This window comes from Octodon degus, unplaced genomic scaffold (assembly GCF_000260255.1).
Source record: "Octodon degus isolate 3935 unplaced genomic scaffold, OctDeg1.0 scaffold00017, whole genome shotgun sequence".
NCBI classification, from domain to species: Eukaryota; Metazoa; Chordata; class Mammalia; order Rodentia; family Octodontidae; genus Octodon; species Octodon degus.
Window position 1 is genome coordinate 2,630,532 of NW_004524593.1, and position 12,534 is coordinate 2,643,065.

At 38.8% G+C, this 12,534-nt stretch overlaps 1 protein-coding gene across 15 annotated transcripts in view; it reads right to left on the bottom strand.

Annotated features, from left to right (window-relative positions):
- Positions 1-6,034: 6,034 nt before the first annotated feature.
- The window catches only part of Rabgap1l (RAB GTPase activating protein 1 like), a 711,712-nt gene continuing 705,212 nt past the window's right edge, over positions 6,035-12,534 (bottom strand). For all 15 annotated transcript variants that reach the window (XM_004626788.2, XM_023710325.1, XM_023710327.1 and 12 more), the window contains 2 exons: positions 8,742-8,939; positions 6,035-6,904 (listed from right to left, as the gene is read on the bottom strand). In XM_004626788.2, coding sequence (XP_004626845.1) covers positions 6,752-6,904; positions 8,742-8,939 — 351 coding nt within the window. In that variant the 3' untranslated portion in view covers positions 6,035-6,751. The remainder of the gene's footprint in view (positions 6,905-8,741; positions 8,940-12,534) is intronic.

Consider the following 12,534-nt stretch of genomic DNA (forward strand, 5'->3'; position numbering starts at 1 on the left):
AAATAGTTTCGAAGTATTTGTAGGCATTCATTGAACTTCACTGAAGTACAGTATAAGGTTGCAAAGTTAGGTACAAACTGGTTAATGTCCTACAGACTAATAAACTTTGGAGTTACCTATTCCACTGAAAATTAGAGACTTACATTCTTATTGGACCAAAATCTATACTACTCAGATGAAACATATGACCTTTAATCAGTAGTGAACAGTAAGATACACAGAGTGTATCCTTGGTTTGACACTGGCTTGACCAGTCCTTGGTTTGACATTGAAAGAACATGACCCTCCCCTTCTTCCCTTATTTCCAAGTTTTAGGTATTTTTCTTTCAGAATGAAATTCCTGGCCAAGCATGGTGGCACATGCCTATAATGTCAGCACTTGGGAGGCTGAGGCAGGAGGATCACCATGAGTTCAAAGCCAGCATGAACTATAAAGTGAGATCCTATTTCAAAAACAACAATAAAAAACCTTTCTTAGCTTCTCATCCTATTTTAATCAGCCTTCTTGCCTCCCCAGTTAGGTATTGTTCATGTCAAACCCACTCATGACCTCCTGCTAATGGATATTTTCTAAATTTTGACTTTTTCTATAAAATTTCTTACAGTTTAAAATACATGGGCCACATAAGAGGCCTGCAGTCTGAATTTGAGCCATAGACTATGAGATGATTAATATTTTTAATAACTAAATCCTAAGAGGAGCTGGCCAAGCTCTCAGCTTTCACTTAGGTTTCATTGACTTCCAGCACAAAGTGCAAATACAGAACAGACACTGCTGGAGTTCTCTGCACTGTCTCCATTTGTAGGCGAGCCTCTGGAGTTCTGTCTGAAGTATGTAATGCAGTACCACCCATGTGGCTGTTCCTTCAAAGATGAGCAGCAGCCACCTGACCCAGAATTAGCCAATTATAATTCTTCAAGAACTTGGGACGCTGAGATGGCTATTCCCTCTGTGCTGATCATTTGAAGGAAGGACTTGCAAACTTGGTGTTCGTGTACTTCAGAGCAGAGAAAGTTTGTTTTCTGAAAAAAAATGAAGCAGATACGGATCATCTGAAAAGATAAGTAGGAAAGTGGTAATGGAAATGGTTTTAGCCTCTGGTGGCATTTCATTATCTGATCTCAGTGCCTCTTCAGGCTCAGATGCCTCTAGTTCCTCATACAGTAACTGCCTTTAAAAGGGTTTTTCTTTCTACTTGCAACCAAGAAGCCTCAATAGAAAGAACCGTAGGGTGGTTGGCAGGGCTGCTGTACAGGACATTATTTTGCAGGGACATTGGAGAAAACTCTGGATGTTTTCTTTATAAGTTGGTAGAAGCCTCGTATCAGCTAAGAAGTGTCATTAAGTTCAAATGATTCAGAATAATGTCAACTTGAAAAAAGCAGAAAAAGATAGGAGAGGGAGTGGGAAAAATTTATGTATGGTAGCAGGATGGTTTGGACAACTGTACTGTGCATTTCTGCTGGTCTATGGAAAGAAGCAATTAATGCTTTGTTTCTTGTCCTTCTTTCAATTGTACTTTTTCTCTTAATTTCTTATACACTTCTTTTTTCTTCAATTTTACTTGTATATATCTGGTATGTGAATAACTGGTTGGGAGCCAACACTATTACAACAAATACTGGGAAATTTATGTTACTTTCTTAAGCGAAATTCTATATCACTTTTAATTTTTTGTTTCAATTCTAATTTGTACTCTTTAAAAAATACATAATATTAAAGAAGCAGATACAAAATGGACTTAAGAACAAATGTTTATTACGGCTTAATGGGGCCAAAGGGGCAACACAAAGCATCAAAAACATCACTGGCTCACAAGAACAGGCACCATGTTAACTTTCTTGGTTGCATCTGTTTATTTCACAAGGCTTCATTCACACATAAAAACAAGATACTAATCCAGTTCAAGTTCATGACAATTATAAAAGTAAACATTTGTTGGGACAATGTACAATAAATTGCACTTTTCTTAACAAGCATTACATTTACATTTAGAGTGTACTATACATAATACATGGAATTGTGGAAACATCTAATTGGTGTTCATAGAGGAAGAGGCTGATACCTAATGTTTCTTTTGTAATCAGTTAGCATTGTTTGTACTAATCCACTCCTTTATTCTAATCATTGCCTCTATTATAGAAAATATGGGCAAAAACTTAAGTTTCATAAAAATAGATAGTACAGAATTTCTACTACCTCCTTAGCACTGGAGAGCCAGGAGCTGGAACAAAGGAAGTTGGCCTGAATGGGAAAATTCCCCTCATTTTAACTAAGTATCCATGCATTATGCAAAACACTAAAAATGGAGAAACTGATGAAAAAGGCTACTTGGGACATCTTAGATTTTGGGACCATCTCCAGCTTTATTCATGTGCTTTCATGATTCCAGTCTTTTGATGCATCTATAATCTCAGAACTCAGTTTCCTTTATCTTATTCCATATATAATATATAGTTGTTATAGTTAGAGCTTATGGAAACATTTTTACATGGTAAAAATCAGTTGCCAGTGAAAAAAATAAAGTAACTTAAAGTGTTTATTTTCTTCTAAATGGTTTCTTTTTCTTAAACTTTTCAGAATACAGCTAAGAGTAAACCAAGGATGGAAGTAGGAAGAAAAGAACATATTGAATATACTTTCATATTTGTTTAGTTTTAGTTTTTGGAGACAGTCTCTATGCAGCTCAGGTTGACCTTTAATTCACTCTGACCTCAAATGCATGGCAATCCTGCCTCAGATTCTTGAGTGCTGGGATTACAGGCATACACTAAAATGCCCTGCTTGAAAGTATTTTTAATAGGTAGCAAATTCATTTTGAGATAAGCGGGACATACAGTTTTTAAGATGAAAACTTGATACATCAGCTGACTGTAATCACTACAGTCTCGTGTCTTTTTTCTTATGTCAAGATTGACATCACTTTCTGAAGTGCAGCTCACAATAAAGGCATCATTTTTGTATATTTTTGAAAGGTACGGAAGTTCTTAAGGTAAAGACCCTTTATATAAATGCCACTCCCAGGCAGGAAAAAAGTTATCACATAGTTCCAGCTCAGTTTGCTATAAGCGTGGTGACTTGAGAGTTTTACTTGTATACCTGGTATTTGGAAACAGGCTGTTGTCCAGCCTTCTGGCTTTGATCGCTGTCTTAATGTGTATTTGGCTGTATGTATCGTGTCAGCATATAAAAGAGGCACGGATACTCTATAGAAAATATCACTGATTACACACACAAACAAAAACCTAAGTGCTCAAAGTGAACAACAGAATTTGATCATTCTCATTTCCTTGTAATGAAATAAGAGAATCAGAGCTATGCTAGTGTTTGTAAGGATACGTTATATAATATAATCATCTTGCTAAATAACTGTTCTTTCCCAGAAGATAAAACAAAATATTTTAAAGTTCTTTCCCCCCACTTAAGGAAGTCCTAAAAATCAACCACCTTAATGTCTGTTGTACAGTGTTAGTGAGATGATAGACTTGAGTTCAGCTACAGTAAAGGGAAGCTCAATCTCTTACATGAGTCATATGTGTGATTCTTATCCTAGGTAACTGACTCCTCTAAGGATCTAAAACTCTTACCTCCTGTGCCTGTCCCTTTGCACTGTCTTGGTTTCCTCCTTCCATGAAATTAAGCCACTAGTTATTAACTAGAAAATATTTTAGGAACATGTAGAATTTGGAGAAAAAAATAAATATTAATATACATTAGGAGAGGATGAACTTTTAAAAAATCAAACAAGATAAATACTATTAAATATGCTAACATTAGTACAAAGCTTGCTTTTGTACTTGAGAAAAATTAAGAGAACCAATGAAGAAGAACTAATAGCTAAGAGAAAAGAGCTATCTTCATTGTAAAGAAACAGGTAACAGGCTTGTATGACATTTCTACTAATGTTCAGGCATTCATATAGAGAACACTAGGTAACTGAGAACTTTGCATTAAATTATATGTACCTAAATATAACCAAATTGTGATGTGGGAAGCTAGCAAACATGCACTGTGAAATTCAACTTGGTTTCTTTCAGCTTTAAAAGAGTGTGTTTAAAAAGATTCTCAAGGTACAAAAGCTAATGAACTGAATTAATGAATAAAGTTGAATTGTACTCTTTTATGATACTTGAGGAAAAGAGATGTGATCACTTTTCAGATGTTGCAAATATGTATTTAAAGGAATGTTTTATATAGTGTACATTCTAGGTAAAGGATGAGAATCACTGGAATGTTTGGAAATCTAGATATTTGGCTGATTAATCCTTTTTTAAAAGGAATTTAAGAGAGGAAGTTGCAGTTCTCAAGTATGTCCCATAATAAGTGAAATTAAAATTAGTAACTGCATTGTGTTGGGGCGCAAGAGTTTTTCAGACATCAAAGGACATGTAGCTTGGAATGCTGCTATTACAACATACTGTATGAGCACTCATATCACCTACGTTTCTCATCTTTTTTCTTTTTGGTCTTTACTATTGCTACTGACTCAAAGGCAATGCAGCGAGGGCAAATTTAAACCAATGGTACCAGTATATACATATACAAATATGATACGGGGTTAAGGAGAAAAACTACATATTGCCCTTTTGTAGAAGTTAAAACTCAAAAGATGGCTTTGTCAACTTTTAGAATGTATTAACTTGGTGATTTTTTTTTAAAAAACAAAAGGACTACAAAATTGAGGTCCATAGATAAGGACTTGACCTGAAGCCATTACTTACTCCCCCAACTACAATTTAAGGAAAACTATGTAACTACGCATTTTGTGCAATTTATTTGAGAAATCATAAGGGGCTCTTTGTAGTACTATGAGATTCACAGCACAAGTGTATTTTTAATTCAACAGGCCATTTGAAAAGGTGATTTGTACAGGGGTTCTTGAACTCCAAGTACCAGTAAAGTTAGCAGACTATAGTAAATGATTTATAGAAACAAATGCCAAGATGTAATTTTCTAGCCATTATATATTAGAAAAAATATTAGCTTATCTAAACTGCCACATAGGGAATGTTAAAGTCAACATGGACCCTCGGAATGCTGGATTTTTTCTTATTTGGTAAAAAGAAATGAATTTATGATGAAAGATATCAAAACAGTAACAAAGGATTTCTGTAATAAAAGTATTACTTTGAAAGGTATAACACATACCAAAAAATCCTGATCAGTATAGGCTGTATACACCATGAAAAGAGATGAAAGGGATTGCAGTTTTTTCAGATAATTTAGAGGAAAGGCTCTATCATGACCAACTTGTAGTGTATCCTCTGGGATTACACGAAGGCTCTTAATTGACCCTAACTTTTAAGGGGTGCGTTATAATTGCAACATATGGCACAGAGAACTATTCTGGTACTACAGAGTTTAAGGTCCTTTGCAAACAGTATGTTCACCAATGAAGCCAAGAATGAGTTATCAGTAAGCATTACTGTACATAGCCAAAGTAGTTTGGTGAGAAAGGACCAGATATCTTTAGAAGAGCTTATAAATGGTAAAGTTAGTTTTACCCTTACCAAAGAATTTTCTCCAAGGACTATTTGTATAGGCATCTAAATGTAATTAAAAAAATACTTCCACCAATTTTTAAACAATAGCATCATCTTTTCATGACATAAATATTTCTATAAAGGCTCTTATATTCAATCAAAGATGTTAAAAATGCATTTGTGTCTCTCACCTATACGTATGAAGAGCATATTTTTAGGGTGCTAAGAGATCAAGAAAAGTTCCCTAACATTAAAATAAGATGATGTGAAGCTGACCTCAATTTCAATACTACTGTCTTTTAACAAAGTTACAAAATATTAGTGTTTCTTTAGCAAGTATGCCAACATCAGAAGAAATCACTTTTGTCACCGATTCACTAGCATGTATTCCACCCTTAGCACAATGGATGCACCTGGGCCTTGCCACTCTTCTGTGGACCAGGTTCCAAGCCTGCAACTTACAATACCCTCTTCTCTCTGCATTTGCCATAAGTCAGACCTGTTTGTACACAGGCATAATAAGAACTTGCAAGTCCCATGCAGAGTTTTGAAAAAGATCTGCTAGAATACCAGAGCTAAAACAATTTTATTGTGTGTTCATCAACACCTCAGCTTCACTTATATGGTGTGTGTTCTCAAAGTTCATCTATCCCACAGTTCTTGGCACTTTGTTTCCAGACGTACCTGACATAAAGTGGAAATAAACCAAAGTCTTATTGGAGACCTCGCAGTCCCTGGTCTGTTCTTTTCTTGGGACAGGAATTTTGCCACCCTGGGAATCAATTTCAGGATGAGACCTGACAGTGGTCATGACCAGCCCCACAGTGTGCTTTGTCTGAAGAAATCCTGGAAAGTTAAAGAAGTTTAGCTTCAAAAAAATTTTTTTCCATGGCAAAGATCTTATCTCTTCTACTTTAGTATAACAGATGTCTCCAATTTTACATAAGATAGAAATTATTAGGAATATTAGTTCTAAATAAAAAGCATATAGTTCTGAGTTACTAATTTCCAACTAAATATCAGGCATATAAAATAATTGCAATACTATGGTGGATCTGAACATGGCCTTCCACTGAAGAAGCTGGAAAACAGGTATTTGACATAAATCAGGTCAATTTAAATAACATCCCTTTGGAAAGTGTCATAGAAGAGACAGCTACTGGAAGATTCTGGATTGCTTTCTGGTCTCCTTCAAAGGGACCCCAGGAATAGTCCTAGGTCTTCATCGCTTTGATCATTGTGCTCTTGTGCTCAAGCGAGGCTGGAGCTATGTACTCTCCTTGGGTGGCTGGGCAGCCTGAGGTGGCTGCAGGGGCTGCGTGCCCGTGGCCGTTTTAATAGAGTTCAGGGTTTTGCTAAACCAGGAGTTTTTTGCAGCTTGGATTTCATTCATAAGGGCTCCTCTCTGATGTTCAAGTTCCTAGTTAAAGAAAGAAAATCATTTGAGTTATGTAAGTATTTTCTCTCTGGTAAAAGAAAGTGACAGTATAGCTTTCTGGAATCTCCAGATGTATGCTTACCATGTTTACTATGCTTACATAGTTTCCCTCCCTCAAATCTCAGGAAAGATTTGTCCTCTTAATACAACGGAAAATGTTACAGCTTTAAGAGTTAGCACTGAAGGCCGACCAGAAAGCTCAGTGGGTTAAAGCACCTGTTTAGGCAGATGCAGGGGTGGGGTGGGGGTTTATCCCTGGCCTCTGAGGCGTGCTGAGATGGTGATTGAGACTGGGCATGGTGGTGAGTGCCTGTAATCCCAGCGCTTGGGAGGCTGAAAACGGGAATCACTATTGAGTCCAATTTACGTAGTGAGACCTGTAAACTGTACTAAATACATTTAAAAAAAAAAAGTTACCACTGAAGTCAGACTCTGCTTTCTCTGAAAAGTAAAATAAATACTTATTACATCTTTTTCTCCTGCCAGCTAGGTAAAAATTTAGGTTTAGGTTGAGACCAAAATAACATACTTAAAACGACACACAAAAAAACCCCATATGGATGGAGTAAGTTTTTACTGTTAGTGTAAGCACAAAAGCGTTCCCAGTCAAAGACAGCCTTTGGTCACGAAAGTATACAGGGTTCCAGATCACACACTAGGGGAGGATGGCTGTGTGGCACGGTTGGTGCCATGGCAGGACCATGTGGTGGGCAGGGGTCACTGGGAAAAAAATGGGGAGCAGTACATTAGAAGCCATGACGATTTTTCTAATTTTGTTATTCTCCATTATGGAGAGAGCTAGTGCAAAAGGGTACATGGCAAAAATCAGCTGATGATAAAAAGAAGCTCTTAAGAAAACAGGCATTGCCAATGTTTGGCTGTTGAGGTGAAGATAACAGCAAACTGGCCTTTCATTTCAGGATCAGCTATCAAAGTGACCAAAAGCTTAGGTTAACTAAAAGAGCATATGCTTAAATTCTACAAGGTATGCTTTTCATGATTACAATTTCACTTAATAGGTCAGGCATGGTGGTGCACACGTACAATCCCAGCACTTGGGAGGCTAAGGCAGGAAGACTGTCATGAGTTTAAGGCCAGCCTGAACTATACAGTGGGACTCTGCCTCAAAAACCCAAAATAAGTAAGTAAATAAAAAATAATAAAATTTCATTTAATATTGTGGTTTTTTAAATGTTTTTAGTACAGGGTCTTTAGCCAGGTAGGTGTTCAGACTTTAATGTTTTTAGACTATAGGGTCTCACTATATAGATCGGACTCATAGTGATCCTCCTGGTTTTTCAGCCTCCCAAGCACTGGGATTACAGGTGGGGACCACCATGGCCAGTCTCAGTTGCCATCTCAGTGTGCCCCAGGGGCAGGGCTGGCACAGCACACAGGGGATGGAAGCCCAGTGGTCCCTTTGTCTGCCTAAGCAGGCACTTTATCCACTGAGCTATCTGGCTGGCCCTTGTGTTTATCTCATGGTTAAAAATACATGGAGTAAAATAAAATTTTGCAGGACATGTTAGTGGACAGAAAATGTATACAACTAATATAGTAATACAATCTTTTTTTTTTTTTTTTTTTTAAGGACAGGGTCACACTGGGTAGTTCATGCTGGTCTTGAACTCCCTATGTGGCCCAGGCTGGACTCCAACTTGTAGTGATCCTCCTGTCCCAGCCTCCCAAGTGCTGGGATTAAAGGTGTCCACTACCACGCCAGCAATATCTTATGACTCTGACCCACACAGACATACTCTAAAGTATCAGGGCAGCCAGAACCAGGACTGCTGGTTCTTCTTCACTGGCTCTCACCAACCTGGATTTTACACTTGGCCTCTACCAGCTGCAGTTTAGTTTGTGCCAGTTCCAGCTCCATCTCCCGCAGCTGCTTCTTGAGCGAGTCCTTCTCATCATCTGCTTCAATTCCCTGGTCCTCTCTGCTTATGGCTGCCAGTTTCAAAGCACCTTCTTTGCTGAAAATGTCACTGCAGTGTTTGCATGTCATCATTTTACCCTGAAATACCCAAAAGACATGATCAACATCAAACTTTTAAAAAAAATTTTTTTAAATGTTTATTTATTTATTTGGTACGGGGCCTCACTATGCAGCTCAAATTCGTAGTGATCCTCCTGTCTCAGCCTCCCTAGTGCTGGGATTACAGGTATGTAGCACCATACCTGGTTTCGGTGGCCAGCTCAGTGCTGGGCCAGCAAGGCATGCAGTACCGGGGATTGAACCTGGGTCCTTGTGCTTACCAGGTAGGTGCTTAGAGTACTGAACTATCTCCTCAGCCCAACATCAAACTTCGTTTACAGGATAAATCACTTCCTAAACTAATATATAATTTGGCCAGGGGGTACCAAGAATTGAACTCGGGGCCTTCACACTGACCTATGTCCCACTCCCATAAGTTTTGAGATAGGTTGTTGCTAACTTGCCCAGGCTGAGCTCGAACTGTAATCCTCCTGCCTCAGCCTCCCACAGTGCTGGAATGACAGGTGTGTGCCACCATGCCCAGCCAATATAATTTTTTAAAGATACCACTTATTGCCATTTAATGCAGCCCGATTTCTGAAAGAACCTTTTTGTTGTTCTGCAATTAAAATGGTTAAAGTGAGCACAAAATCCAACTATCCAAAACAGGTGTTCCTTTTTCCTGAAGTATCTTTAGAAAGACCCTAGGAACAGTACAGCTTGTCATTGCAATCTGATCTAGAAATTCATGTTGCCATTCCTCTTACCAAGCCCCACACTATGTCCTTGTGTTATTTACCCCTCATGCAGGTAGGATAGCCAGGATTCTCATTGTATTTTATAAATGAAAAAACTCAGAGTTAAAGGAACTTGTGTACAGTAGGTGGAAGGTCATCATGCCTGACTTACATTACTATTACAACAAAGTACTTGTCTTATTGTTCAACTTTAAACAAATGAGCTTTATTGTTTAAGGTAATAAAAGCAACTCCACTGCTTTCCCAGGCTGCCAATCAAATCCAGAACACAGAACAACAGCAGTCTTTTCAAGACAATGATGCTACTGTTTATCCAAAATATCTTAAAAATAAATTAGAAATGGGAATAGAGATAGGAATGCAGCTCAGCAGTAGGCTTTGCCTGGCAAATACAGGGCCCTGGGTTCCATCCCTAGCACTATAAAAATTAATTTAAAAAACTTGAAACTTAGAAAATATACTATACACCATCTCTGTTTTAATATCTTACAAGTTCAAATGTGTTCTGAGCTACAACTAAACTTCTCTCTTTACACATACATAAAGTGAATCTGCCATGCTGCCCTGTCACTGCGCTTGTGCCGCGCCATTGTTCAGCCCCGAGGACTGGGGGTCACATATCCACCAGCTGTTTCTACATCCACGTGCAGCTGACCATTCAGTTCTTCCTCTGATATGTCCAAGATCTTCCCACCCAAGGCCTGTGTACCAGAGTCACTGTATCTTCCACACTAATTTTTTTCTTGTGTGCACCCATGCTTCATATTCCTGGTTCATATCCATCAGCCATGTGAAATAAAGCAAAAAAATTGCAAGGCACAGAGACATAGCTCAGAGGCATAAGTCTCTACCGGGCAAGTGCGAGGTCCTAAGTTCAATCCCCAGTTAAAAACAAAAAATAAAAACAAAAAAACCCACTTGCCATTCTCCTGCTTAGTCATCTACAAGAATAAGTAGCCAAGTTCTGGCACAAAATAGCTATGTTGCAAATACTGGTTGTATACTATAGCTTTTGATGTAGGTCCTAAATGATTAAAAGATCAACAAGCTTTGTAAGCAATTTTATTGGATTGAACCAAAGAGGGAAAAGGCTGATATAACAGGAAGAACAACTTTTTTTTTTCTTTTTGTATTTTAGGGAAGAGTCTACAGGGTGTTCAGGGTCTCACTACTAGATCAGACTTGTGGTGATCTGCCTGTTTACAGCCTCCCAAGAGCTGGGATTACAGGTGCAGGCCACCACGCCCAATCTCAATTGCCATCTCAGCACACCCCAGGGGTGGGGCCAGCATCAAGCCCCCGGCCCCTGTGCCTGCTTGCGGAAGTGGAAGAATAACATTTTGGTGGAAAAATTAACATGTGAAACTGTAGCACTTTCTGAGAACTTTAAGATTCCAGAATGGCAAAGTAGAGTATAAGAGATAGGAAAGAGAGGAACAAGATGGCCTTCTTTGTGGCTGGGCTATAACTGTCCTTTGATACCATGACATTGAATTCTGATTTTATCTTAGGGACAATGTATTTAGTCCCTCCACCTGACCTCACACCACACACTGGAGATACAGCTATCAGCTCCATAGCTGCCACCTATACACACATATACCCAAATGTGGTAGGACCCTGCTGAATCCACCCAATATCCTTCTCTCCTTCCTGAAGGATAGAACCATGATTTTATCTAGGCTGACACAGTATGTAACATTTCTCAACCTGCAAGTTAGGGGTGGCTGTGAAGCTCAATTCTGACAGGTAAGTACAAAGATGGTGCAGAAGAACTTCTAGAAAAAGTATTTACCCAGCTGGAATAAGGCCCCTCTGCCCTTGCATCTTCTTTTAGCCTGCAGTCCTTCTCTGGAGTGTGGGTATGATGCCCTGAAGTGTCTGTGTGAAGCTCCAGCTGACAGCTAATCTTGAGGTGCCACTGAGGATGTTCACCAGTGGGGCAGGAACTAATGACTAAAGGGCTTGGGTCATGCATGACAACCAAGAATCCATCTTTGTAGGTCCTAGACTGCTTTTACATAGCATAGTCTACATCTTTTAGGCTTCCTCCAATTTTATTCTGAGTTGACTATATGATAACCGCAAAGACAGAATGGAATCTACATTTGCAAATGCCCACTCTGATTCTATTGTATGGGATGAGGTGCAGCGGTGGTAGAGAAAGGCTGTTAGAGGATGCTGGAAAAATCGGAAGCTGACAAACCATACCCAGTGAAATGAGAAGTAGCTCTGGAGAAGGGGGAGATTGAACAGTCTAATGAAGAAGAACATGGACTTTAGAAGTTACCTCTTTTGATCTTTCTTACTAATAAAGTGAAGGCACAGGACTATTTTCTAACTAGGTAGTTACAGAGGTAAGTGGCTGGTACATGTGAAGTCTTAGAGGAATGCCAAAAGGAGCACACAGTGAGCGTTAATAGATGTTTTCCAGACTGTGGTTAACACAGTTCATACTCTTCTCTTGGAGTGTCACAGCCTTTCCTTAGGTGGCCTCATTCACCTTTCCAGTATCTTCCTCCTTCTTAGTACACATCCTGATCACATCTGTCTTTTCTTTATGAGACACTACAATGCTCACTCTGGGGCTGTTCTCACAATTTCTTCCAGAATGCCCCTTTATAATCCTTTTCTCAATTAATTTCTAACCATCCTGCTTTAGTCCAACCTCCTCCAAAGCCTTCTTTGGCCTGTAGTTCTTGTGGTTTTGCTTCCTCTGCAATCTGATGCTAACACAACCTATCTAGGCACCCTTTCCCAAGTATTTCATGTGTGTATGTATGCAATTGTCTTACCAGGTGCATTCCAAGCTCTTTTTCAAGTGTAACTTCTATAACAAAATGGCTTCCCAGTGTCTCTGCGCATAGTAGATGCTT